The sequence below is a fragment of the Apis laboriosa genome, unplaced genomic scaffold (assembly GCF_014066325.1).
Source record: "Apis laboriosa isolate Shangri-la unplaced genomic scaffold, ASM1406632v1 scaffold13_cov153, whole genome shotgun sequence".
NCBI classification, from domain to species: Eukaryota; Metazoa; Arthropoda; class Insecta; order Hymenoptera; family Apidae; genus Apis; species Apis laboriosa.
The window spans coordinates 42,882-67,638 of record NW_025221370.1 but is presented as its reverse complement, the minus strand read 5'-3'; the positions used below and the strand labels follow the sequence as shown (position 1 = coordinate 67,638).

The 24,757-nt window shown below is 44.9% G+C and overlaps 1 protein-coding gene across 4 annotated transcripts in view; it reads right to left on the bottom strand.

The window, feature by feature from the left end:
* The window catches only part of LOC122721098 (protein vestigial), a 59,478-nt gene extending 35,705 nt beyond the window's left edge, over positions 1–23,773 (bottom strand). For 2 of the 4 annotated variants that reach the window (XM_043948377.1, XM_043948378.1), the window contains exon 1: positions 21,854–23,773. In XM_043948377.1, coding sequence (XP_043804312.1) covers positions 21,854–22,057 — 204 coding nt within the window. In that variant the 5' untranslated portion in view covers positions 22,058–23,773. The remainder of the gene's footprint in view (positions 1–21,853) is intronic. The other 2 variants (XM_043948376.1, XM_043948375.1) reach the window with 2 other exon arrangements.
* Between the last annotated feature and the right edge of the window lie 984 nt (positions 23,774–24,757).

The window sequence follows — 24,757 nt, the reverse complement described above, 5'->3', positions numbered from 1 at the left end:
TTAATTGGAGGAAGAAAAAAAGAAAAAAGAAAAAAGAAAAAAAAAGAAAAAAATAGATATTAATCGATTCGCGTTAATTCGCGAATTCACACACGGGAGGGAGCATTCACGAGAACGAAAACCATAAAGATACCCTCGTAAGAAGAAGCTTTTCATCGAGCGAATATCGAAGAATTTGTCGCTTCGCTCGAAGCGGGTCGAGCGAGAAAACATCAAAGGATTCCTCCTCACCCTTGTTTCGTCTCCCCACCCTTGGCCGCCATCCTTCTCGACGTAATAATCATTTATTATCCCGACGAGTAATAACCGGTACGCAACGATATTATGAAGTTGCGAAAATTAAGGCTTTGTTTAAAAATTAGCTACCCCTACAATTTACGCGACGACCTTCTTTCATAAACTTTATCTTCGAGGTCTATCCTTTGCTTCGTTACCGGTCTTATCCTACGTATTACGAAATACTTATTTGATTTTCAAATCAACACACTTGTTCGGTGTGCGAGCAACGATCATCCAAATCATCATAACGAGATTTTATTCGACGATAACGCAACCGTTTAATTCGTTTCTACGTTAAAAAGTTTGTATATATATCTGTTTGGAGAACAGATCGGATCGATGGATTGGATAGCGATCACGTTCGTCGAAAAACACGTTCGTCCGCGAGTGATCGTACGAGATAGGTGATCGCGAGACACGGGAAATTGACGAAAGTATGCCGAGTGCGTGAATTCCACGAAAGTTTCGAGTTGTGGCCAAGTTTGGCGAGGCCGGGCAGGCGAGAGGTAAACGCATCTGTTTCAGGCGTCCGATAACGCGACGCGTTTCGCGCTCTCGCGCCCTTATTAATGAGAGGACATTCCCGAACAGCTCTCTCGGAATCTTGGTTTCGACCGACGGGATTCGAAAGCAACGAAAGCCGAAAACGCCAAGAATCCGCGGCTAGCTGCCGGTCCTCAATGAAAAACAGATGCTGACACCGTCGCTCCGAAACCTCGCTTTTTCACCACACCCCTTTGATCAACCAACTGCATCGCGAGACGACTTTCTGCGCATTCTTTCGCACAGATTTCTCCGACTACGATTACGCTCATTCTCCTCGCTCGTCCGAACAAAATTTCAATTAACGCGTTCAAAATTGTTCGCGACATTTTTGCTCAACATATATTTTGAAGAAAACGAGGAGCGAACAATGTGTAGAAGATCGATAGAATATAACGACAGAAAGAGAGAGAGAGAGAGAGAGTAAAATACGACAACTGAGTGGAAGACGGACGATAGATGGAAAAACGTGGAATGTAAGAGAAGCGATCGTTTGGAAGATTGGAATTTTTAAATCGAATCTTTAACTTTGAACTTTCGTTGCTCGATACATTTCGAGTTCGAATCAAAAGACGAAACGACAAATTATTATAAAATATCGTTCGATCGATTTAGGAATTAATAATTCGATCCGAACGCGTTCTCGACATCGGTCGTTTCTTTTGGCGAAACGTTTTCCATCGAATTGGACGCGACAACCACTCGACAGGTGATGATCTCCTCAATTGAAGCGATCCCTTAATTGCGATTCCAGGGCGCAGGTGGCTCGTGAGTTGCGAGCGTGTGTGCCTAAGCCGCGGCGGCACGCACAAAGGTGTCTCTATTAACCCCGGAAACTAGAGAACCGTGCAAAATGTCTGGCTCGAGAGGGAGGCTCGCTCGCTCTATATTAGCTCGTTTTATGCAGACGCCGCGGCTTCCATCAAATTAAGTTCATACGAGCTTCTCGCCTTCCGCGATCTCGAATCTCGACTCTGCCGAGTTTCCCTTCGATCGATCGCTTCGGTTCGCGCTTAATCAACACCGCCTTCGCGCTGCAATTCGAGAATCTTTGAACGCGACGCTTTCACGTTTCTCGTTTCCGAATTCGAAATATCCGCGAAAAAATAGGTAGATTTCGGAAGGGAAAAATAGGGGGTCAAGTTGAATTACACCGTAGGTGGTCCAAAGCGTTCGTTAAGCAACATCGGATAGATTCGAAGATAAACGGAAGCTACGTCTCGAGTTAACACGTACGGAATTAACATAGTCGAGCGCGGTTCGACGTTTAAAAGCCGATCGCATTTCCATACCGGTGCCATTTCAGCCTACCACCACTACCACTATCTCTCGCTAACACGCTGGTCTATATTTGCCCTCGGACCTCTCCGAGACTCGCATTTATATCCCGTTATCCGTGGATCTTTACGCGACGTTCGAAGGACGGGCCTACCCTCTTCCGTTTCTTTCTTTCCTCCCCCCCTCGCGTCCTTTGTCCCCTTTCTTCTTTCTACGTTTTTTTCTTTATTCTTACGAAAAATCCCGAGAGACGAAGGCTGTCGATCAAGAGGGGAAGAGGGGAAGAAGGTGCGTATCTCTTACCCCGTTCGCAGCGAGAACGATCATATATAATTCTTTTCTACGTGACAGCCGGTAGTTTGGATACAAGTCATTAACTCCGGCCGCGGGGAACGCAATATGTTAATGTCACCGATGACAACTAGTCGTTTAATCACTTAACGCCTCTTTCGAATACCACGAATCGCGGACCACGAACCCGGAGTGATTCATCGGCTGCAACGGCATCTCTTCTAATCTCGAATCCCGAAATTCCTTATAAATCGTCGACGGATGGCCGTTTCGCGATTTACTTTCGCCTCACAGTTAACGAGGAAGCACGCCGCGGCCGGGACGGGCGCGTTTCCGCTTCGAGCCCCGACCCGCGTTCTCATCCTTTTCGCAAAAATTTCTCTCGCGAGGAAACGAGCGGAAACGAAATAAAGGGGAAACTTTCACCGATCGTTCGTCGGCGATGTGACGCCAAAGCGAAGGCGCGCTAGGGGAACGAGTTCTCGCGCGTGTTCCGTTTTCGATCGAAGGCGGCGCGGCGCGACGCGACTTTCGGAAAAGTGGAGAAAAAGCCAAGACTCTGTAAAAGTTAGTCGTCTCGTTTACGAGCTCGCTCGGATCTGTTGCCGATTGTCGGCATAAAATACCGGCCGGGTATCGTAAAGCACTCGACGCGCGGTTACAACCGCTTACAAATGACTCTCTTAATGCTCGCTGCCCGCTGTATATATATTACAACGAGAGTTCACTCTCGTCGCTATAACTTATACTTTCTGCACCGAGTACGGAGCCGCGCAAGAAAAATAAGGAGATCCGTTTCTCCGACTCGAGAATTACGCGCTCTGCCTTTCCTTCCATAACACCGTCATTTTCACTCAATTTCACCGGTACCCGGCGGAAAAAGGATTTCGAAAGGATTTGGAAACGGGAAACGGGAAATCATTGTGCAGGGAAGCAACATCGCGTCTTAAATTAGACAGGTGACAATCGAATTTAACCCGTATCTGGACGGTGAATCAGTGAAGCGACCGGGCCAGTGACTCTCTCGCCCCTTAAATATAGAGACGGCGAACGGTCCTCGGCCGCTAGTCGTGCTCGCTAAGAATTCGCAGGCATTGTGGTTTAGCGCCGAGTCGAAAATCGAGCCGCGTGCTTTCGCCCGTTTTCCTTCGTTTTTCTCCGCATTCCCTCCGTCGCCGCTTTCACCTCCTCCTCCTGCAAAGCACTGGAAAAATAACGACGGCGCTTCGCTCTAAATATCGACCATCGAATCGAGTAGTAACGCATCATCCACCGTCCATTTCTTACGATCGAGATTTCGAAACATCTACGTCTACTTTTCCCCTAGAAATCAAATCAAGATTCATACTTCGTTACGTAGAAAAAAAATCTCTCGCGACGATTTGGTGAAACGCGCGAACGAAGCGACTGCATCATCGGGCCGAGATTTATTAGTTTATTGCCGGGAGGGAGGGGGAGAAAATGGAAAAAGCGACGGGGGAACAATGACGCCGCTCGAAACGAATTTCGGACGAATTTTATGAACTCGAAAAAGCGGCCGACCCCTCCCTGGCCGCTCGCCAACCGACCGACGGCGGTTTATTATAGTTTTGTTATGACAGCGGGGCGTTTCGGTAAATTAATGTCGAAACAAATGTATCTCGTCCTAAGAGAGCCACGGTTGTACCTCTAATTGAATCGGTAAACATCATAAGTTAACCGGTAAGTAGTTGTGTCGTCGTAAATCACTTTTGGAAGATGAGCCGTCATCGCGAGACAACGAAGCGGCGGCATCGATGGGAAACGGGGATCTCGAATTCTTAGCGAATCGGAGAGAAATCGCCATCCAATTCCATCCTATTTTTCCATTCTAGAAATTATTATCCGATCCAACGAAACGCAATTTCTCTCTTTCTTTTCGAAAAACTACTGCTCGCTGCTACTATATCGATCTAGGCGGATAGAGATAGGCCGATATCGGGGTATCGATCGAGGAACGATGGCAAAAAGACGGTGGAGGATTTTTTGGCGGTCCGGATGAAACGTGCGATAGAAATATTTTTGCCGGTTTAAAACGGGTTGGTTCGGAAAGGCGGAAAGGGAGGACGGACAGCAGCTGGCCGGTCGCCGCGCCGATGCGACCAATCATACCTGTCGCGTCGCCATTCGCGCACGGGTTACCTTACCCCTAGGGGAAAAATCCTATTTACCGATAGAATCTTAGGTATATCGAACTCGATGCAACGCTTAGGTATCCGCCGCGCGTTATCGAGACCGAGACCACGCGAGAATTCCACGGAAGCGGGAACCCGGTTGACGCCAGATGCGCGATCCGGGTTCGCGAGATAAAGAGACTATTCTCTTTCTCTCTCTCTCTCTCTCTCTCTCTCTCTCTCTCTCTCTCTCTCTCGGCTCCGCGTCCACGCGTCGAAAGGGAATGAAAAAAAGGGCCGAGTATTTTCGCGCGAAAAGCACACCGGCGCGGCGAATTCCAGGAGGGCAGCGGCGGCGGCGTCCAAGAATAAATCATGGAAAAGGCGGAGAAAAGAAAGCTGCTCCCCGGTGTTTCTCTTCTTCTCTAACCATGCCATCTCCTGCCTCGAGATACGAATACAGGGGTTAATAATTTTCCCGACTTTTCCGAGACGCATTGATTAATCGGATGCCATGTTCGACTACTTCTCGAGGGAGGAAGAATGGAGGGAGGTAGAGGGGGAGGGAGATAGAGGCAGAGGAATCGCAGGGAGCGCGAGTTCCGCGGGGTTAAACGGACGGTATTTCAGTAATGGAGGCTTATCGCGCGCTGCTACCGCACGAATCCCCGTTGCGTCCAACAGGCCTGCAGCTCGCTGCCTCCTTCGGACGGCGTTTATTAATTCGCCACTTAACAACCGTAGCTCGCAGTCTGTTCGTCCGATATCGATGAGGAATTAGACGCGTTCAGCCGGACGGACGATCGCGCGAATAAGCGAACGCAAGCTGGAAACCGAGTACCTAGTCGTAAATAACGTACCGCGACCGTGAAGCGCATCTCTCGCTGCAATTAACCATCCTCCCTCCCTCCCTCCCTCCCCTTATCCCCCTCTGCCGCCTCCTCCCTTTATCGGCCTTTTTGCCGATCAATTGTTCCAAAGCCCTCGTTATACCGCGCCGCGGCACGCCACGATCCGCTTGTTTTTACCTCCTTTCCGAAGGAATTAGGGATGTCCACGAGTATGCTCATCTCTCGGAATCCCTCGATCGAAACGCGTTTTTGCACGCGTGGCGGGACCTTTTCGCTCGTGATCCCGTGTCGCGAGAATCGATACCGATGGAATCGTTGGGTTTGAGAGAACAACGGGATCGATGTTTGTCGCGAACCCGTCCTGATCGATCATTCCGCTCCGAAGGGAAGATATCACCATCCCCCCTCCCCTCCATTCATCGTCCTTAATCAATTAATTCTCTCGTCGATTTTTCTCAACGCTCTCTCTCTCTCTCTCTCTCTCTCTCTCCCAACGAGTTAATTTTATTCACTCTTAAAAAACCACGCGCTATCACGCGCTACGCGCAAGAATATTGTATTATTTGGATCGATAGGTAGGCAAAGACTCGTCCGGTAAAACTGGTCCTGCACCGGACTGGACTGACGTATCAAAGAGATACCGACCCAACGATCAGATTCGACGCGATATCGCGGTAACAATTTCTAATTAATCGCGTTCGGAGATCGACGCGATTCTCGATTTTCGATTCGACGTATCCACGCAAGAAAATATATTATTCCGATACTTTGTATCCTCGTTTCTTACCACGAAATATCAACTATTTGTCCTTCGAATCGAGCGTAATCGCGCGAAATATTTTATTTCTCGTTAATGCTATATAATACGTGCGTATATAACGTACCGAATGTTCCAAGGTAGATAAAATTAAATGAACATCGAGAAATACGATACGAGTCGAAATTTGATCGCAATCTCGGCATGAAATAACGATCTCTTTCCAACGAATAATCTAGGCAAATTAACGAAAGCACGCGTATTTTCAATTAGAACGAGCGAACGAAATTGTTTCTCAATTAGATCGAATTCTTTTACACACGCGAGACAACATAACAGAGATTTTTAGGCGACAGAATCGCTGACAGCGTGAACGTCGTTATTTCGGCAACGACTCTCTTACGGTACATTGTCGGTGAATTTCGAGCGAATAGCGGCCGAAGAACGCGAAGAATTTGGCGTCCGACCGATGAATCGTGTCCGGCCAAAAATTTCTCGCCCGCCCGTATTCGCGAATTAATCGAGAATCGTTGAAACGATACGTCTTTCCGAGTTTCACTCTCCGCTCCTCACTCCTCACTCTTCGTCATCTGTCCTTCCCGATCGTATAAGAAAATTACGAAATCGATCCACAGTTTTCGATTCCTTAACGCTTAAAGCGACGTTTCTCCTCGAGGTTTTATCCATCTCGAGGTTAAAAAGGATAAAAGAGAGAGAGAGTGAGAGAGAGAGAGAGAGAGGGAGAGAGAGAGAGAGAGAGAGAGAGAAGGCAAACCTTCGACTTTGCCTCAACACTGTGAAACATGGAAAATTAAATTAGAACGGATACTCGAGAAATCGAAATGACGGAATCGATGTCGGATGATACTCGACATACCTACTACCACGCAATTCCCGATAACCGATGCATTTTTCATCGCCGTTTGTTCATTGCTCGGCATTGAAACGATCCAGTATCGAAATTGTCCTAGATCGAGTGCCAGTTCGAAGGCTGAACCAGCGATTTCCCTCCACTTCTCGATACGTCTCCCCCTCCCGTACACCTGAATCCAACTCTCCTTTGTCCTCCGCTGGCAACAGGTTACTACTCGCTATCGATTCCATCTCGCCTCGCTTCCGGGAGCCTTCCCTTCGACCGTAATAGACCAGATATCTCGCAACCGCTCGCATTGTTCGCTTTCCACGCGTCAAGGAGGAGGAGGGAAGGGGGATCATACGTACCGATTCACCAAACGATTCATACGTGTCTACCCTCCAAACGTAATCGACATAGATCGACGTTCGATTTTTCGAAATAGCGATTCCTCCACTCTGCTCATCTCATCCGTCCTTTTTCGAAATTAAATCGTCGAATCAACGGCTAGAAGAAGGGGAGGAAACGAAGAAGGAAAAAATGATAGGATCGGGGGGGGAGGGGGACCCGTTCAGAATTGCAAATCGATGACCAGATGGACGAGCGTTCGTCGAAATGCTCAGGCGATCCGATCGGACGGCAAATGGAATAAAATTTGGGTTACGCGAGCGAGCAATCCCCATTCTCGGGAACGAGGGAAGGAGGGAGGAGAGCGAAGAGGCGAAGAGAGGAAAAACGAGGTGAAAACGAGGGAACGGAAGGAGAAAAGAAAGAAGAAGGAAGCGGCATGACAGCGGCGGCGGCGCGGCGGCGACGCGGACTCTTTATACACCGTCTAACTGTCCTTCGTGACAAACCATGGACGACGCGTTCCTTTTCCAGTCAGTCATTGAATTGTAGATTCGTACGGACAGATGAACACGTCCGTCGACAAACTTGCAGTACTTACGATCGATAAAAAGCATCGAGAGACCCTGGAAATCTTACGATCGTTTATATATTATCGTCGACAGATCCCAGGAGACTTCCGTTTCGATTCTTCCTTTCGTTCTTCGATTCGCCACGATTCGCCATTTCCACGCGATCTTCTTCTTCTTCTTCTTCTTCTTCTTCTTCTTCTTCACCGATCGCGTTCTATCACCCTCCGGATTCGGCAAACTAATCATCGATCGTACGATTTCACATTTTCATCCGGAATAGAAAAAGAATCGTACGCGAGAGAAATTTGAATTTCCAACTGGACGATCGTTCGATCGTTCGCAAGAACGATTTCACCGGCCTAAGATCTTGGCTTCTCGTTACGGGAGCAAAGTCGTTAATCTTTCTCGATGGAAACTCGCGATTTGGGCGGATTAGAGACAGCTCGCCGCTGGTAATTGTGTTTAAATATACCCATGCGCGATGGTATAAGGAAGAATTCAAATCCGGACGAGGACGCGCAGGGTTAATTGTGATTTGTGGCTTTAGATTGTTGCGAATAGACGCGAGAACGTTTTCTTGGACACGGTACACCGTTTGCGCACGGCACATCCCGAACAACGATCGCGAAATAAAAATATCCGCGCGATATTTTTCGACCGATCGCTACGTTTCCCCTTCCCCCGTCATCGATTACGCCAATACGTGCTTTTTTATGTAACGTCACGCGGATAATCGGCGTAGAAAGAAATTTCGCGCACAATAAGAAAACTATTATAACTAAACGCGTTTCTCGTGGTGCAAAAAATTCACAAATTTATCGCCGCCGTTTGCAAGCTTGAGTACATAACGTATTTCATCGAAATTGACGCGTGCCGATACGGTGAAAAGTGAGACATTCGGCGAGAATAAATTACTACGGAATGAAAAACACTTTTCGTTTAATTAACGTTATTTATCGAGACACACGCATCCGCGCGTGGACGGCGCCGTCGCGATGCGCCGAAAAAACGAACAGGTGATCGGACGGACCATCCGATGGATGCGATATCGAAAAGAGATAGCGCGACTGATCGATCGAATTTTTGCCTACTACTTGGCGAGAACGTTTACTGCCTCGATACGAATAATTATTCGATACGTACTTGACGAGGAAAAATAAAATGTTAAATTAGTGCCAATGTCTTTTTCTTTTATATAATATTCCCTTATATTCAGAAGTTAGCGTCGAATTAAAATTGCGGCGACATAAAGGCGGGAGAAGGGAAAGACTCGCATACAATGCGTTCAACGATTTAAAGATTGTCTCTCTGACGCGCTTACAGTTTCGCAACTTTACGTTATAATTGAAATTGCGAAATTGAGAGTAAACATCGGAAATTAACTGGAAATTATCTGGAAGAGCGACGATGAAAATTTTTTTCAACAAAGGAAGGCTCGTGTAGTGTAGCGTTCGATTTAAAATTTGATTTTTTTTCAAAGTTCAAACATCCAAAAATGAGGATGTTGGCTTTGATTTTTAAATAAATCAAGAGCGCAATTATATAATCGATGTATTTCCTTACGTTCGTGCGTAATCTGTAATCTGTAATCTAAAAAATAATTACGCCTGACCTAGGCATAATTTCCAGTCATTCTTTTTTCGGATCGGATTCAAACATCTCCGCGATCTTTTAACGACGGAATCGATGGAATGCCGGTCGATGATCTCGTTAACGAAAGGCGCGGTGCGGCGCGGCGCGGCGCGGCGAAACTTTCACCGAAACGTCGCGAAATTAAGGTGAACCCACCGTACCGGTTTCCGCGAAAAAATTCATACGTGACCCGGCCGTGATCACCGGTTGTTACGCGGCCGAGCATCGACCGGGTCCACGGATCGGGTGGCAGGCAAAGACACAATCCGTTGCTCATCGCGTAAAAAGCGAACGGACGGCAGTGGTAAAACCTGATTCGATTCCCCAAAGGCCGGCAAAGATCGTTTCGAACGAGCAACACGGCCGGATGGTGTCGGGAGATCGAGATATCCGATCGGGAACGTTTCGGAAAACGGTCGGAGGGACGACGGAGTCGGAGCGTTGGCGGAGTGAGAAAAAGATGGAAAACAGGATGAGAAATGGTTTCGAGGGTCGAAACGAAGATGGAATCGTCGATTTCGTACGTTTCATATCGTCCAAATTTTATACGATTTCGAAACATCGATTCGTTTTTTCCATTTCCGTAAATAAAATTTAACGGAACCACGGCGTCATCTAAATCAAACGAAATAACGAGGAATCGGTGGACACGGGTCACCGGCTCTCTTCCAATCTCTTCGATTTCAATTAATACCCGCTTCCCGCGTATCCTCAACGAGGGCGAACCATCTCGAAAGAGCTGAAAGAGCAAGAAATTTCGATAACAGCGATCGAGTCAATCGACCGAAACGAGAATCTTTTCCAATTACGTTTACTCTCTCGACGTTAAACGTCCGTTCGTTCGAGAAAGCTCCATCTTCAACGTCGTTTTCCCTTCTCGCGTTCGCGCATACGAGATAAAAAATAAAATCGGTACCCGGTAAGCTGGCCCATCCCGATAGGGGACTCTTCGACACGCTCATCGTCTATTTATAGAAATATAAAGCGGAGAAGAACGTGTTTATTATTTTCTCCACCGAGATAAGTATACTCGGATATCGGATGATCGAACGGAAATTAATCTCGAATTTCGTATTCGAAATATCTCTATGACATCGATGTGCATAAATTAAAAGTACGTATGGAAGAATATGAGAGGCCGAATCGGTGAGCCGGATCGCTTCGAAAGCTCTCGGAAGAAGAAACCACTTCTTCCTATGCTTGGCTGCCTCGCAAAAATCCTGCCAATTGCGCGCTGGTCAAAGGGTTAAGTAAAGACGTACCGTTCTGCGTGCCTCCGGGAACTTCCGATATACCAGCCACCTTTAAACGCGTTCCTTCTTTTTCCTCGCGTTTTACGGATAAAGGATAAGTAGCGTTGGTCGATTGGCAAACGAGTACCGTGGTTCGAAAACTAAAAAAAATTCGCATCAGTGACGAGGAATATTGGGAATCGCGTCGCGTTCATTATTTTATCCGAATATTTATCCGTTTCTTCGAAATTTGTTTCAACGACGAGAAATAATAATAATTATAAAAAAAAAAAAAAAACGCGATGCATCGAGTTTGTCAAATTACCATAAAATCACTATTGTAAAAAGATTTATCTGGAAAAATTGGAATTCCTGTATAACCCGATAATAAGGCAACGCGACATTCGACGACGATCGTTCACCGCCCGAGCATTCCCCGTCGCGAACGTTCGTTTCAATTATCCTTATATTAATAAGTCAATTATGCGCCCGGCGGGTAAACAATTTTAACGCAGTCGTAATTAACGCGGCACGATACCGGGGCACGGTCTGGGAGCGGCGCGAGCGAATGCTTCCAACGAATTCCACGCACGGGGAATCGCGGGAATCGCAGAAACGCAACTCTCGTTAAATCGCGATTAAACTGCTATACGTTTATAAACGCCGAACACACACACGTTTGAACGTCGAAATCGTAATCCACGCTCGAACGACTCGCGACCGTTGCTCGATAGGTGGTCCACCACCACTCCGATACAGCTCCCACGATTTCAATTCCCGATCGGATCGCCGTTCCGATTTTCTTCAACAACGTTCGTCCACTCTCTTTCCTCCTTTCCTCCATTCCTTTTCCTTTACTTTACCGTACTTTATCCTATCATTATCGAAAATCGCAAATTTTCTCGTCCTTCGATCGATTCGTCGATCGATCGATCTCCACGCGGAAAAAGAGAAAGGAGGCGAGAACTGTTCGAGAAGAAGGGAGAGACGAGAGGAGCGAAGAAAGGAAGAAGAGTAAGAAGAGAGAGAAAGAGGAGAAGAAACCTGTCTCCAGCGATTCTAGTCGTGGTTTTCCAGCGTGCGCGCGTCCCCCGTCGATTACGCAAGGGAGCTCTCGCGGTGGTGAGCCATATAGGAACCGAGAAACTAGTCCGTAGAAATTTATTCCGGCGAAGCGAGAACAACAAATTACAGGCCGTAATCGATCTTTGCTAATACGACGCGTCGGGAATGTCTGGACGAGCCGCTCGATCCGCTCGGCAAACACCACCGGCGTATATTGATTTACGCGAGAATAAATCATTTCGCGTTCGTGCCGTCTCGCGCAACTTTTCGCGGAAAACACAATCGCCGAGAAATCGAAACGGGATCGCGACTGGTTCGCGATAATCGCTCGTCTAATTGCCGATGCTAAACGGGTATCCACTTCGGAGTCGTGGCATTTTCCTCTTAGATATACCACGATCGTTCCACATTTTTCTTTTTCCTCCGCTCCACAGAATTAATTATCCTCAAGTAGCGAAATAATTTTACGAATCGAACGTTTATTTATTATCATCGAGGAACGAGACAAGGAATCGAATGGAATCGGAACGAGTTTTCCTTCTTCTATAATTTTTAAAATCGAATCGATCATCTTTCTCCCTCTTAAACGAGATGAATATTTCGTTTCGTTTTCAAGTTTTTCAAATACTTTTATTACATCGTCAAATAACATCGATCCGAACGAAAACAGAATACAAAGGATACACAAGTAGGGAAGCGTTGCGCTAATCGTAGGACGATTTAAATAAGACAATGCTTCGTGTCCCTCGATTATTTCGTGTTTCGATGGAATCGCGAAACGAAGAAAAAGTCGGACGTGAATCACTCTCGAACCAAACTTAGAGAAAGAAACACGAAAAACGAAGATGCGACGAAAGCGAGAAAGCATCGACGAACCTTCCTCCTTCGTATATTTTCTCTCTAAGAACCAAACTACTACTACTACTACTACTACTACGTTCGCAACGATTGCCGAATCGTTTTCTCACCAAGCGTACCACTTCCTTTTACATCGAGCCGTTAATTTTAATTCGATTACGCGATTCGAACGGAATTCGCTCGAAATTTGTCGCGTCGATTCTCATCGAATACAATTTCCATCCTTCGTCTTTCGTACAACCAACGTCTAGTAGATACATACGTGGATAGAAAAAAAAAACATCTATTTCGAACAGCGATTCGTTTAGAAAAAAAAAAAAAAAAAAAAAAAAAAAAAAAGAAAATCCATCCATTGCTGAAATTAAATTAATGCGAAAAAAAGAAAAAGAAAAAGAAAAATCTAGATGCTTTCGAATCAGCGATAAAATCTCCTATCTCGAACACAAAGCAACGGAAACTTATTCCCAGTGTCACGATTCGGCAATAATCGTCGCTCTTCCACCGATCGAGCGTAAGCTGCGCGCGTTGCGACCCGAGAGTACGATTTTACGCGTAAGAAGGACGCGGCGGCGCGCGGTACGGCGCGCCAACTATGAAATTTCAGCGGAGCCATTACCGCGAATTCATTATGGAACTTTTCTCCTCGCTCACCAGGCAATACCTGCATATTAAACGTAATTACGCTCTCTGTCCGCTTTGTGCCATAGCCGCGGCGCGCACACACATACGCTCGAACCGGGCGTATAATATCGACTAGCACGCGAACGCATGCGCGCTATATATTTTTATACGCGCAACTCTTTCCCTTCTCTACAATCTCTACAAAACTTGGTCTCCCTTGCGCGGTCAGCTGCGAGAGGAGAGGCTTTTAAAACCCTCCTCCGTCGCGAGTAGAAAACGCTTCTCCGCGTTTAATTTATGTAGGAAGCTAGGAAAGCCCGGCGGAAAAAAAAAAAAGAGAGAGAGAGAGAGAGAAAAAAAAGGCAGAACATGTGACGCGGTAAAAACCCTGCGCGACCGCCGTTATAATTTATACGGCAAAGGTCCGCGTGTACACGCGTGCACCAACCACTTTCTAGCCCCCTCCTCCCCGCTTTTCGCCCGGTTTCGTTCACTCTCGTCACGTGGTCACTCCTTCCTCTTCGCTTCGACATTTTCCGTCGCTCGTTTCTCTCTTCTTTTTTCCTCCCTTTCGTTTTTCGTTTTTCCTACCGTTCGACACGCAACCACGTCAAGAATGTGGGGAACACCATCGGCGAGAATGGTAAAACTCGCTTGATACTCGCGTTACTCAACGATATCGCGTGGCTGAATGGAACGAAATCGACGAAATCGAGATCTGGACGCTGTTGCTGGACCGACGATTGTACCATATTTCCAAACAGTTTTGTCCAACCATCATTTCAAATCTTTCTCTCTATCCAATTTTTTCCCTCTTTTCTTCGAGACGTAGAGTAATAAGTACTTGCGTAAGTAGATACACGTATATAACGTATAAGTATAGCTTCTTCGAAACGCGTTTATGCACGATGTTACGTTTTAACGCCTTCGTTCAAAATTAACTATTTCTTCGTCGAAACAAAGCGAACGAAGAAGAAGAAGAAGAAGAAGAAGAAGAAGAAGAAGAAGAAGAAGAAGAAGAAGACAAAGATGTTGGTTCAGGTTTTTCGCGTTCCAAAGCGGCGTGACCTCGGTCACGCCACGTGATCGCTCCTTCGGGTTTTCTGATAAAAAAGACGAGAGAAGAGGGAAAAGGAACGCACGAGAAACGGCAAAAGAAATAGCGTTATAAATAAAACTGAAACTCAGCGTTACGTTAAAGTACGCGTGTTCTCCGCGCGTATCCATCCGTTCAACGCACCGATTTATCCGGCAATCAACGGAGAACCCACAAGATTCAATATGATGAAGAATAGGGAAATTCTCGATCATCCTTATATATACATAAATATATATAAATACGTACATATACTCCCACTAAAACTATCATCCTACTGTCCATGAAGAAAGAATAATAAAAATCAATGGGTACATAAAAATCAATGGGTATATAAAAATCTATTTTACATTTTTCGCATTTTTACTCCTGTAACGTGCGATATTTTTAAAACACGGCATAAATGATTGTTAGAATAAAAGAGAAATCTTACATCTCTACGCGTGCAGAGATAAAAGGCGTAGTTGCATCGCGATTATTACGTATTACGTAAAAGATAAAATAATGATAATCCAACTAATTAATAAATCTAAATCCAAGATCGCGTCTTTTCCCCCTCCGCGATGAAATTGGAAGAGGTGAATAGCGTCTCTTTCCCACAGAACGTCGTTCGTTGTCGGTCGTGATCCAGGAGGAAGAAGCGAGAAGAGGACAACGGGAGCAACAAGACAACGCGCGCGGTAGAAAAGAGAAATAACAAAAAGGTCCGTGGCAAAAGGACTGCTTTAGGTTGGGCAGATCCCGGGCGGACGATAACGGGAGGACACATCGCCACCTCGACGCGACGATCGTAAAACTTGGTCAGGTAAAGGCGCGGTTCGTTTGAGAAGCCGATGCTACGGAAGGACGGACGGGAGCTGCTTATAGTTTAGGTATTATAGTCCGGGGACCAGTGCTCCTCTCTCTGGCTCTCCGAGTCTATCGCGAGGGCTGCACGTACCGTACGCGTTCCCTTCGGGGTGGTCCTCGCTACGACATCGGTTCATTAATCGGCCAGATACCCGAGAAAAATGCGCTTTTACGGCCTCCCTCCTCACTCTTTCTCACTCTCTCTCTCTCTCTCTCTCTTTCTCATCATTCAACGCACACGTTCTCTCTGACGAGAATCGTCCAACTACGCTTGTTGGTAGCTACCTCGATATTACCGCTCGAACAACAACCATTCTCGTCCGTTTAGAATCTTTTGCGATTACGATCAAGAGATCTATAGACGACTCCTGTCCTCTCTTCTTCTCCGATCAACGATCAAAAATAATAATCGTCGAGAAACGATCCAATTCTCAGATTCCGAGATTTTCGTTATTGTATCTTTTACGCTTATTCTTCCATTTTTCGAACGATATGAATTACAACAAGAATTAAATAATCTTTGAATTTGAAACTCTCTTTTAACTTCAACTTTATAATATCATCAATCATCATCATCAATCCATTTATTAATCGATAATCTGATATGAACGAACGCGAAAAAAAAGAAATGTTATTTTTAATTTGTGAAATTACATTTTTTCTCCTCGAATTCTAATCTGGCTATCATCTTGCGACGAGTCAGTATCACTATTTCTACAAATAATTAACCGTTATTCGCTGATTATTATTAGAGGCACGATTCGCGTTACGTTTCTTCGCAACATACGTATCCATATACGATTGAAATTCATTTTCTAATTACATATAAAGTAATATCGCTGTTTCGAAACTGTTTTAGCGAAATCATTATTATTCGACTTTTTTCCCTACTACTAGAGGATTATTTAAAAATAGATTCTTGGTCTTTTTGGTTTTTCGATGATTAATGAACGCGTACCGGAGACGGAAGTAACGGCTCGATGGTTTCCGAGGCGCCGAAACTTACGACTCCTTATGTGTTCTTAGGATGACTGAACGAGATTAACGTCCAATCTTTTTTTCTTCCATATATCGAAACACTCGAAATCATACGAACCACGCATTTCCCTATTTTTAAACGTTACTCCGTTACTTCGTTTAGAAAAAATACAGGAAAGATTTATTTACAAATTACATCGAATTTCACATCGTTCCAGATACGGAGAATAATTTTCCTTATTCTTGGAAAAATACTTGATCAAAATTTTCAAAAATAATAAAATTTAAATTGACTTTTATTTCAATTTGAAAATATCATGATACGAATCTTATTTCAAATTGACATAGATACATACACTGTATAATCGTGAAAATGTCAACTACGATATTTCGCCCGATCTCTCTTTTCATATCTCGAATCGAATCGAACATCCAAAAGTTGATAAAAATTTACAAACGTATGATTATAATTATTAATACTTGTCCAATTTATTTTTCATCGTTAAATTACGAAGAATCATTACGCGAATTAAATTACGCGAAACATCAAAGTAGTACCGTTTCTCAAAGTAGAGTGCGAGAAAAGCGCAAATGAATCTATAGAAAAGACGATTCCAATCCGATACGCGATCCAAGAAACAGAGGTTCGTTCGCAACAAGAGTGCTAACGAAGGACGGCAAAGTTCTTACTCGGTTCGGAGCTAAGCGGCTTGTGCACCTGTCTTCTCCCTTTCGTACTCGCGTGGTCTCGCGTAGCGATCAGACCGGCCACGAACGCGACCAGATCCAGCCTTCGCTTCTCAACTTTGCAACTTTTCGCACAAATTGAAATTTATACGGTCACGTTAAATACGATAAACGATCCAAGACTATTCCTCGCTCAAATATTCCCTTTGTCGCTTTATCTCGCGACAACGATACGTCCGAATTTTTATATACCAAACGGATATATCCTCGTTTTAAGAACAAGCGAAGAATTAAACGATCGGATCTGAACGTACGAATTCAACGTTGCGTCGAGAAAATCCGAACAAAAATCTCTAGCGAGAAATTTATTCATTACGGACAATTATCGTAAGAACGTATACACGTATTTACGTTCATATTTATAAGGGAAACGTAACGAATTGTACAGGGGAATTTTGCAAATACGTTATTCGTATGGAGTATAATCGAACGATTAAAGGATTAAAACTGAAACATTTGACAGATCGTTAAATCAAGCTCTTTTCGAGACAAGGTTGTTGTCGTTGCAGCGTGGACGCGAAGGATTAACGATCCTTTCGAAGGGGATATTGCGGTCGAATCGGTTGTTTTACACGTGAATCCCGGTGTTTGGCGTCGCGAGCCAGCCATGGGTGTCCCGCTGTTATCGGCATTTAGCGTTCTCGTCGCTAGCGATCCCAAGATAACCAACCGAGTGGTCGCCCCCGGTGCTGCAAACGCGCGGCTGTCCCATCGCGCGATAAAAATGATTAAGATCGAATAACGCGGAGGTCCAGCGTCGCGACCTCCGATGATCTATCGACGGGCTTCCGCGGCCATTTAAAACCGAGTTCGAGGACCGACTCGTGAAAAATAACGCGATCGTAAATGAATTTTAAATCTCGTCCATTCGCCGAACCAAAAATCGACCGTAACGAGAATTTATAACCCGCGATCGATTAACCGCGATGCATAGCCATTATATTATATCGCGTAATCGAATTGTGCGTATTTTTTGCTTTCGACGTGATCGTTTTCAATTTCCATTTCCCTCTAGAAGAAACGAGAAAAAGCGATAAAAGCTGATATCGTATAGCGATGGTAGGGATTCGAGAAGCAAAGTTGGATCCCAAAGCTTGAAACGATAAAGCACGCGTGCGGTTTCGTAGCGGCGTGAGAAAACGGCTCTGGCAAAGATTTTTAACGCGCTGGTATAACCCCGTCGCGTCGAGGCGTATACCGTCTGTACGTACACACGAGAGAAGATGGCCACGGCAGGAAGGAAGAGAAAAACGAGAAAGGAATATAGCAGGACCAGACGAAGAAACGAGAAGAGAGAGAGAGAGAGAGAGAGAGAGAGAGGAAGGGATGGGTAGAAGAAGCAGAAGAAGGAGAAGAAAATAAAGAAGAAGAAGAAGAAGAAGAAGGAGAGAAAGAGGGAGAAACGCGCGCGTATATTAGCCACAGCACAGCGAAAAACGCGAGGCTATTAATTCAGAGCCGGTGGACACCGGTCAGCGCCGGCAAAGGAACAAAATGAGCGCCCTTGGGTCAGGCCCTAAATAAAAGGAAAGAAGGAACGTTTAAATAAAAGTAAACTCGTGTCGCCGTGGACCGTCCGCCGCGTGGTCAACTTCCCTCGAGCGAAAACGAGGGACTTTCGGGAAGAAAAGTTGCCTCGAGATCGCACCATGGACCCCGCCATGGGGACCGCGTGGTGCTCCTTCGCGAGAAACCTGTCCGAGCATCGAGATCGACCTTGCGCCAACCGCGATTCCCCTCTGTTATCCGAGTATCGCGTGGAGAACGCGGAGAACACGCGTTTTTCGCCTTCTCTCGGCCTAACGGTACTGCAACGAAACAGCATCGGCTTCCCTTTCAACCGTCCTCTCCTTCGACAACCGTCCAAAGGATAATAATGTTTTCTTCGCGAGAACCGATACACCCACTGTCGGCTTCGCAAATTTCTCTTCGCTAATTCTCGCCGTATCGAAGATCTGTATCTCGTTTAGACGCGGTTAGATCTCCGACCTCCTCTCAACCATATTATATACTCGCCTCGTATAATTTACCGCGTGATAAACAATTCAAGTGGATAAACAGCGGTAATATCTCATCCTCGTCCCGACATTCCTCTCAATGTCGACCGAGTAATACCGGCCATTACTTATTATTTATCGCCCCGACCGTGATATCGGTTATATAAGATATTATCCCGTTCCATCTCGCGTGATGGCGTTTATCATTTTCCACTCTTCCTGTTCGCGAACCGATTGTATTTGGATCGATCGAAACGCTTTTGCGGATATCCACTCGTTAATTCGATCACTCGTTCTGCATCTATATGTATATATATTTTGCATATAAATCGTTTCAATTTTATCGAAAATAATTGAAACTTATTTATTAATTCCAAATTATTTATTAATATTACTCCATCGCGGATCACAATTCTACGATGGAGACCGATTCCTGATTTTATCGCGACGATCAGCCAGATATAACGACGACAAATTGCAAGCGTGTCCGATGGAACGGCAATCAGTGAGACGTTACGCGCGTCGTATTTGGGCAAACAACGAATGGAATGATCGGGAAGACGCATTGCCGGAGCATTAGAGGGAAATTCCTCGTCAATCCAAGCGTCGCTACGTTTTTTTCTTCAGCGCGGAGCCTACGAGAAGAACGTTATCCTCGATGCAACTTGTGTTTCGAAATTATTTCCACGAATAATGCACTTTTTTTTTAATTCCCTCTCGCGAATTCCCTCTCTACGATCAATTTTTCTCTTTTCATTTGAATCGGATCGAAAGAAGGGGAAAAAGCAAAAGCAAAAAGTCGAGATGAATAAAAAAAGAGATGAGAGATGAGAGAAAGGATATTTAAAAAAGCAATAAAAAGATAATACGGGTATGTTCATGGAATGGGAAGAAACACCATGGGATGGCTCATGCTTCGAGCAGACGGTGATATTAAAATGACGCGGCAGAGGATCCCCACGCGGAATGAAACTCGTAGAAATTCTCGTTTCGTCTCTCGTCTTGGTAAACTATTTCAGGACAACCGACTAAAAGCGAGAATTCGTAAACTCTGCGCAAACTAAAACATTGGAGAAGCCGGTTGGATCGTTTACAAACATATTATCGTATAATGGGTCTATTTTTGTCGGCTCGCGCGACTTTTAAAAAGACGTTTCCCGAATTTCTATTTCACGTCCATTCCGATACTTTTTTGAGAAAATCGTTTTTAAATCGTTTGAAATCGTTATTAATTTTTAATACCGAGTACAGATACACACTCGAATCTATCATTTTTTTTCACGCGTCCATCAATACGAATTTAGATATATTAATAGGTAAGTTATTATATTAAATCCTTTTTATTCGAAATTATCGATGATATGCCACGATATCGATGCGAATCCTACCGAAAATATTTCGAATATTTTTCTAGATAATTCGTAAACGATTATTCGTAAACGAACTTATCTAAATCTATATCTCGGTTCGTGAATTCTTTCGCGCGACAAATTTTCATCAACATTCGTATTTATCGTTATTTCACAAACGATGATCGCTCAACTTGCGGAGATCAGACACGTCGTAATGGTATTCCTATTAAAATAAAATACGCAGTCGCGAATGCGAGGTATGCAGAAAATAATTCGAGATTCACGGAAATTCGTAATCATGGTTTTAAAAAGGCTCGCCGAAAACGAATGCTCGTATATTCAACTAATAGCTTGAAATGCGTTCATAAAGAATTTCTATCGTTATCGTTATTAAATAATAATCCATCATTATTCCTTCGTCTCGAATATCTTAATTATATTTTATAATAACGATAAATTTCCCGTCGCAAAATATTCGAATTAACGCGAAAATTTAACGAGATACGAACATGGTATCTATATCGCGATGATTTAAAACCCATCCGACCGAAAATAGTCGTTATTGTACAGTGATAGCAGCGTATATTAAAAAATAAAATATCTAAATACGTGTTACGATATTCGATAATTTCAATATGTATTAAATAACTAAATCTTTCTTGTAATTACGCACATTTATTCGACAAGTGAGATTCATCGAATAAATTATTTTGAATTTATTTTTTATATTATTCAAGAATGAAAGAAAACGAATGATAAAAAAAACACGATAATTCTATATCATACGATACGTCGTCCCATAAATTTCCGATGAAAGGCTTCGTTTTGACCAACGATCGAGATTTTTTTCCCCGACCATCCACGTCGATCCGGAGAAACTTTTCTCGAATCAAGTTTTCCATTACTCGACCACCCCATGGATCACGTTGTCGATTCGAATCGACAAACTAGTTTCTCCAGTTTCGAAACAAACTCGGCTAATTCGAATCCAGTAACGGTACCACGTTTGAGATATACGAGCGACAAATAGCGAGCTGGGGTGAGGAAGCTATCTAACGAGATAATTCGACGCCCGCGATATCATCCATCGGCCAGAAAATTTCGTTCGGAGAAAGAATAATACGTACGTAGCGCGTTATAATGGCATAAAAGTGAACGTCGAATAAGAAATTGCGCGATTTATATTTATTTTGTTAGCGTCACGAGAACAAGGAATCGGATGTCGGGACGGACCAATCGGTAAGTGAAAACTGCGATCATTTTTAAAAACGAGTTCTACTCGAACGCGCGACGTGTCACGTTCGCTTACGAATAACAGAATCGGTTGACAAAAATCGTTTAAATTTTCCAACATCTCAACGATCACGAAACGTCTCTTATCGATACGTACGAAAGTGTATTCGTTTCCGCGTATAAGATAACGAGGTAACGCATTCGTAGGAATCTTGGTAAAATATGGAAAACGATACATCTCGATTACGTTAGACAAGAAACGAAAATAAGGTAGATATATCGAACTTACCCTATCGTATTGATGCGTCGCCGTGGCCGCGGAGAAAGATTGAAAAGACGCCGACCTTGTAGGGCTGTCGTGGGCCGCATGTGGATTCGTGTGGGGATGGGTGTGCGGGGCCGTATGAGGGTGGGTCGGGTGCGGCGGTGGTGGCGGCGGTGGCCTCTGGTAGAGGTAAGGATAATATTGATACATCACCTCGGAACAGCTCATCACCCCGCCCGGGCCCGGCACCCCAGAGCCGGCCTGTCGACGTGCGTACCCGAACGTCGCACCACCCGTTCGTCCACTATCTTTTCTTTCCACTTCGTCCACCACTCTCCACCCTCTCCTCCTCCTCCTTCTCTTCCTCCTCTTCCTTCTCCTTCTCCTTCTCCTTCTCCTTTTCCTTCTTCTCCTCCTCTTCCTCTTTCTCCTTCTTCTCCTTCTTCTCCTCTTCTCTTCTTCTCTTCTTCAATTTCCTATATATATATACGTTTGTCGTTCGATCGATCGAAACGATAAATGCCAAAGTGTCAGCCCGATCCGAGCATCTTCACGTCACGCGGTTCGTATCCACGAATCGCATCGACAAAGATCGCTCTCGAGATCTGTCTTTCGAATGCGCGTCCACGAATTTCTCTCGAGATTCGAGAGATTCTCTTAGCGCCGCGATGCTTTACGTATCGATCATATCGAGGGAAACATTGGAAATTAGATCAGGGAAGGGATCGAGATTATTCGGTATATTATTAACGCGTAAAAAAAGATTTTTACCTCGTTTTTATTCGGTTCTTCTCTTCGCGAGGAAGAATCACGTCGTAGCACTTTTTCGACGATTGTCAACGCGATACTCTCGTTTTTATAATAAATACACTTTAACGATCACTCTTCGATCATTCGAAGAAACGACGATTTGCAAGTTTCTTTGTTTGTCACAACTTTGATTCACATAGTAAGTGTTTAACACTGCATCGAATTAATGTTTTAATGTTCTACGTCGAAAAAATAAATCGACGATACAGGACACAAGATTGTGTCGTAACGAGCACGTACGTTTATTTTACAATCGATTCTTTCGAGAATCCACGTGTTATTTTTTCGAGCAAGAGGAGAAGAAGAGAGAGAGAGAGAGAGAAAAAAAGAAAAAAAAAGAAAAAAAAACGTTTTCCTCTTTCGTATCGTTGCTCTTTCCGAAATTGGCGATTAAACACGTTTGACAACGCACTAACGGTTCTCTTCGTCCAATTTTCTCGATGATCGGACGATCAATCTCGATCTAATCTTTCCTCCTTTATCGATCAACGGTCGTAATATATAATAAAAATCACAAAACTTGAAGAAACTTTATATATTATGCACGTATATAAATATATACGTATATTTCGAATTTGATACTCGATTGAAACACCTGTTTTACGTTGAAATCACGACGAACTCTCGTTTCTCACCGTTCCCTCGCTCCAATCTCTGGGATCGATCCATGAAACCGTGTAATTCGTTACCGTGTCGTTCGTAAACGTCCCAGAACGTTGTCAAAGCGTCGAAGCGTGTAAGAAAGGCAAAGATCTCGTTTGTCCAAGATACGGGCAACACCTGGCTCGACGAGGAGTTATCCTCGCGTCGAAGAGATACGTAACCGGACCGTATCGTGGCTGGTGATGTGTCTCTGATGGGCGAACACAGACTGAACCCCCCGGCGTCGTGTCACCCTCACCGTAGACCAGTCCGCCGTCTTTTTCCAACTGGTCGCGCCGCGCCGCTCCGTCTTTTTCGCTCGCCGCGTGTTCTCTCCTTCCTGGCGAGGGTCAGGGCCTGTTTCCCCCTTTCGTTCACCCCCCAACAGAGGGGCAACCAGCAAAGGAACCGCCTCCTGGTAGTTCCACAACCGGCCAATCACCGACCAGGAACGGCACGTCCAATGAGGCGACGGTTGCCACTCCTACACCCGGTCGTCTCTGTATTGATCCCACAATGAACCCGACTCTGCCGTCACGGTATTAAGAAGTTCCTACTCGGGTTAAACCATCCCCCTACCTCCTCGCCCGCCTCCGCAACTCGCTCCCTCACCTCTCCTCTCCTCTCCTCTCCTCTCCTCTCCTCTCCTCTCCTCTCCTCACTTCTCTTCTCTTCCCTCTCTCTCTTCACTCCTCACTCCACCTCTCTCCTCTCTTCCCTCTCTCTCTTAACTTCGCCTCCACCATCTCTTTCCGTTTCTCCTTTGCCTTCTTCGCTTCTCTTCTCGTCTCACCGTCACGTCCCCCTGCCTGTCCGTTCTTCGCGTTTGTCCGCGTATCCGTTCGCCTTCTCGGTTCGCCACCCTTTCGCCGCTTTCGCAACCCCAAACCCGAACAGCGGCTCAGCCAGGCCGCGCGCATAATGAGTCTTAATTAACAGTTTCGCGGTGTTTCGCCAAGCTTAATTTGCCGCGTCGAGCGGAATCTCTCCGAAGAAGAGATTCTCTCCTCTTTTACCCTTCATTTTTTCGCATCGAATCGGCTAAACCCGGCTAGAAATCGATTCCATTGCTTCCATATTGCCGGATTGGATGGTGATCGTGATTCGGATCGGATCGATCGATGTAATGATCTATGATCGATGGACGATGAATTTCTCCGCGTCGAGATATCGAGATGGTTTTATAAAATTTTATGTAATATTCGATGATGTAAATTTCAACGATACGATCGATACTATTCAGAAAAATCGAAACGTACGTAGCTATTTGCTTATTCTATGTATATCTTAACGCGCAAACGTGTGTTTCAAAGTAAATGGTTCGTTGCTATAGAGATCCTCCTCAATATCCGGAAATTCACGGCAATGTTACACAACGAGAATGTTACATAGCGGGAAAAGACGACGCGAAACACTTGACCGTGGCGAATCTCGTCGTATCTGCCATCTAATCTCTCGTGTAACGCGGCAGGTCCG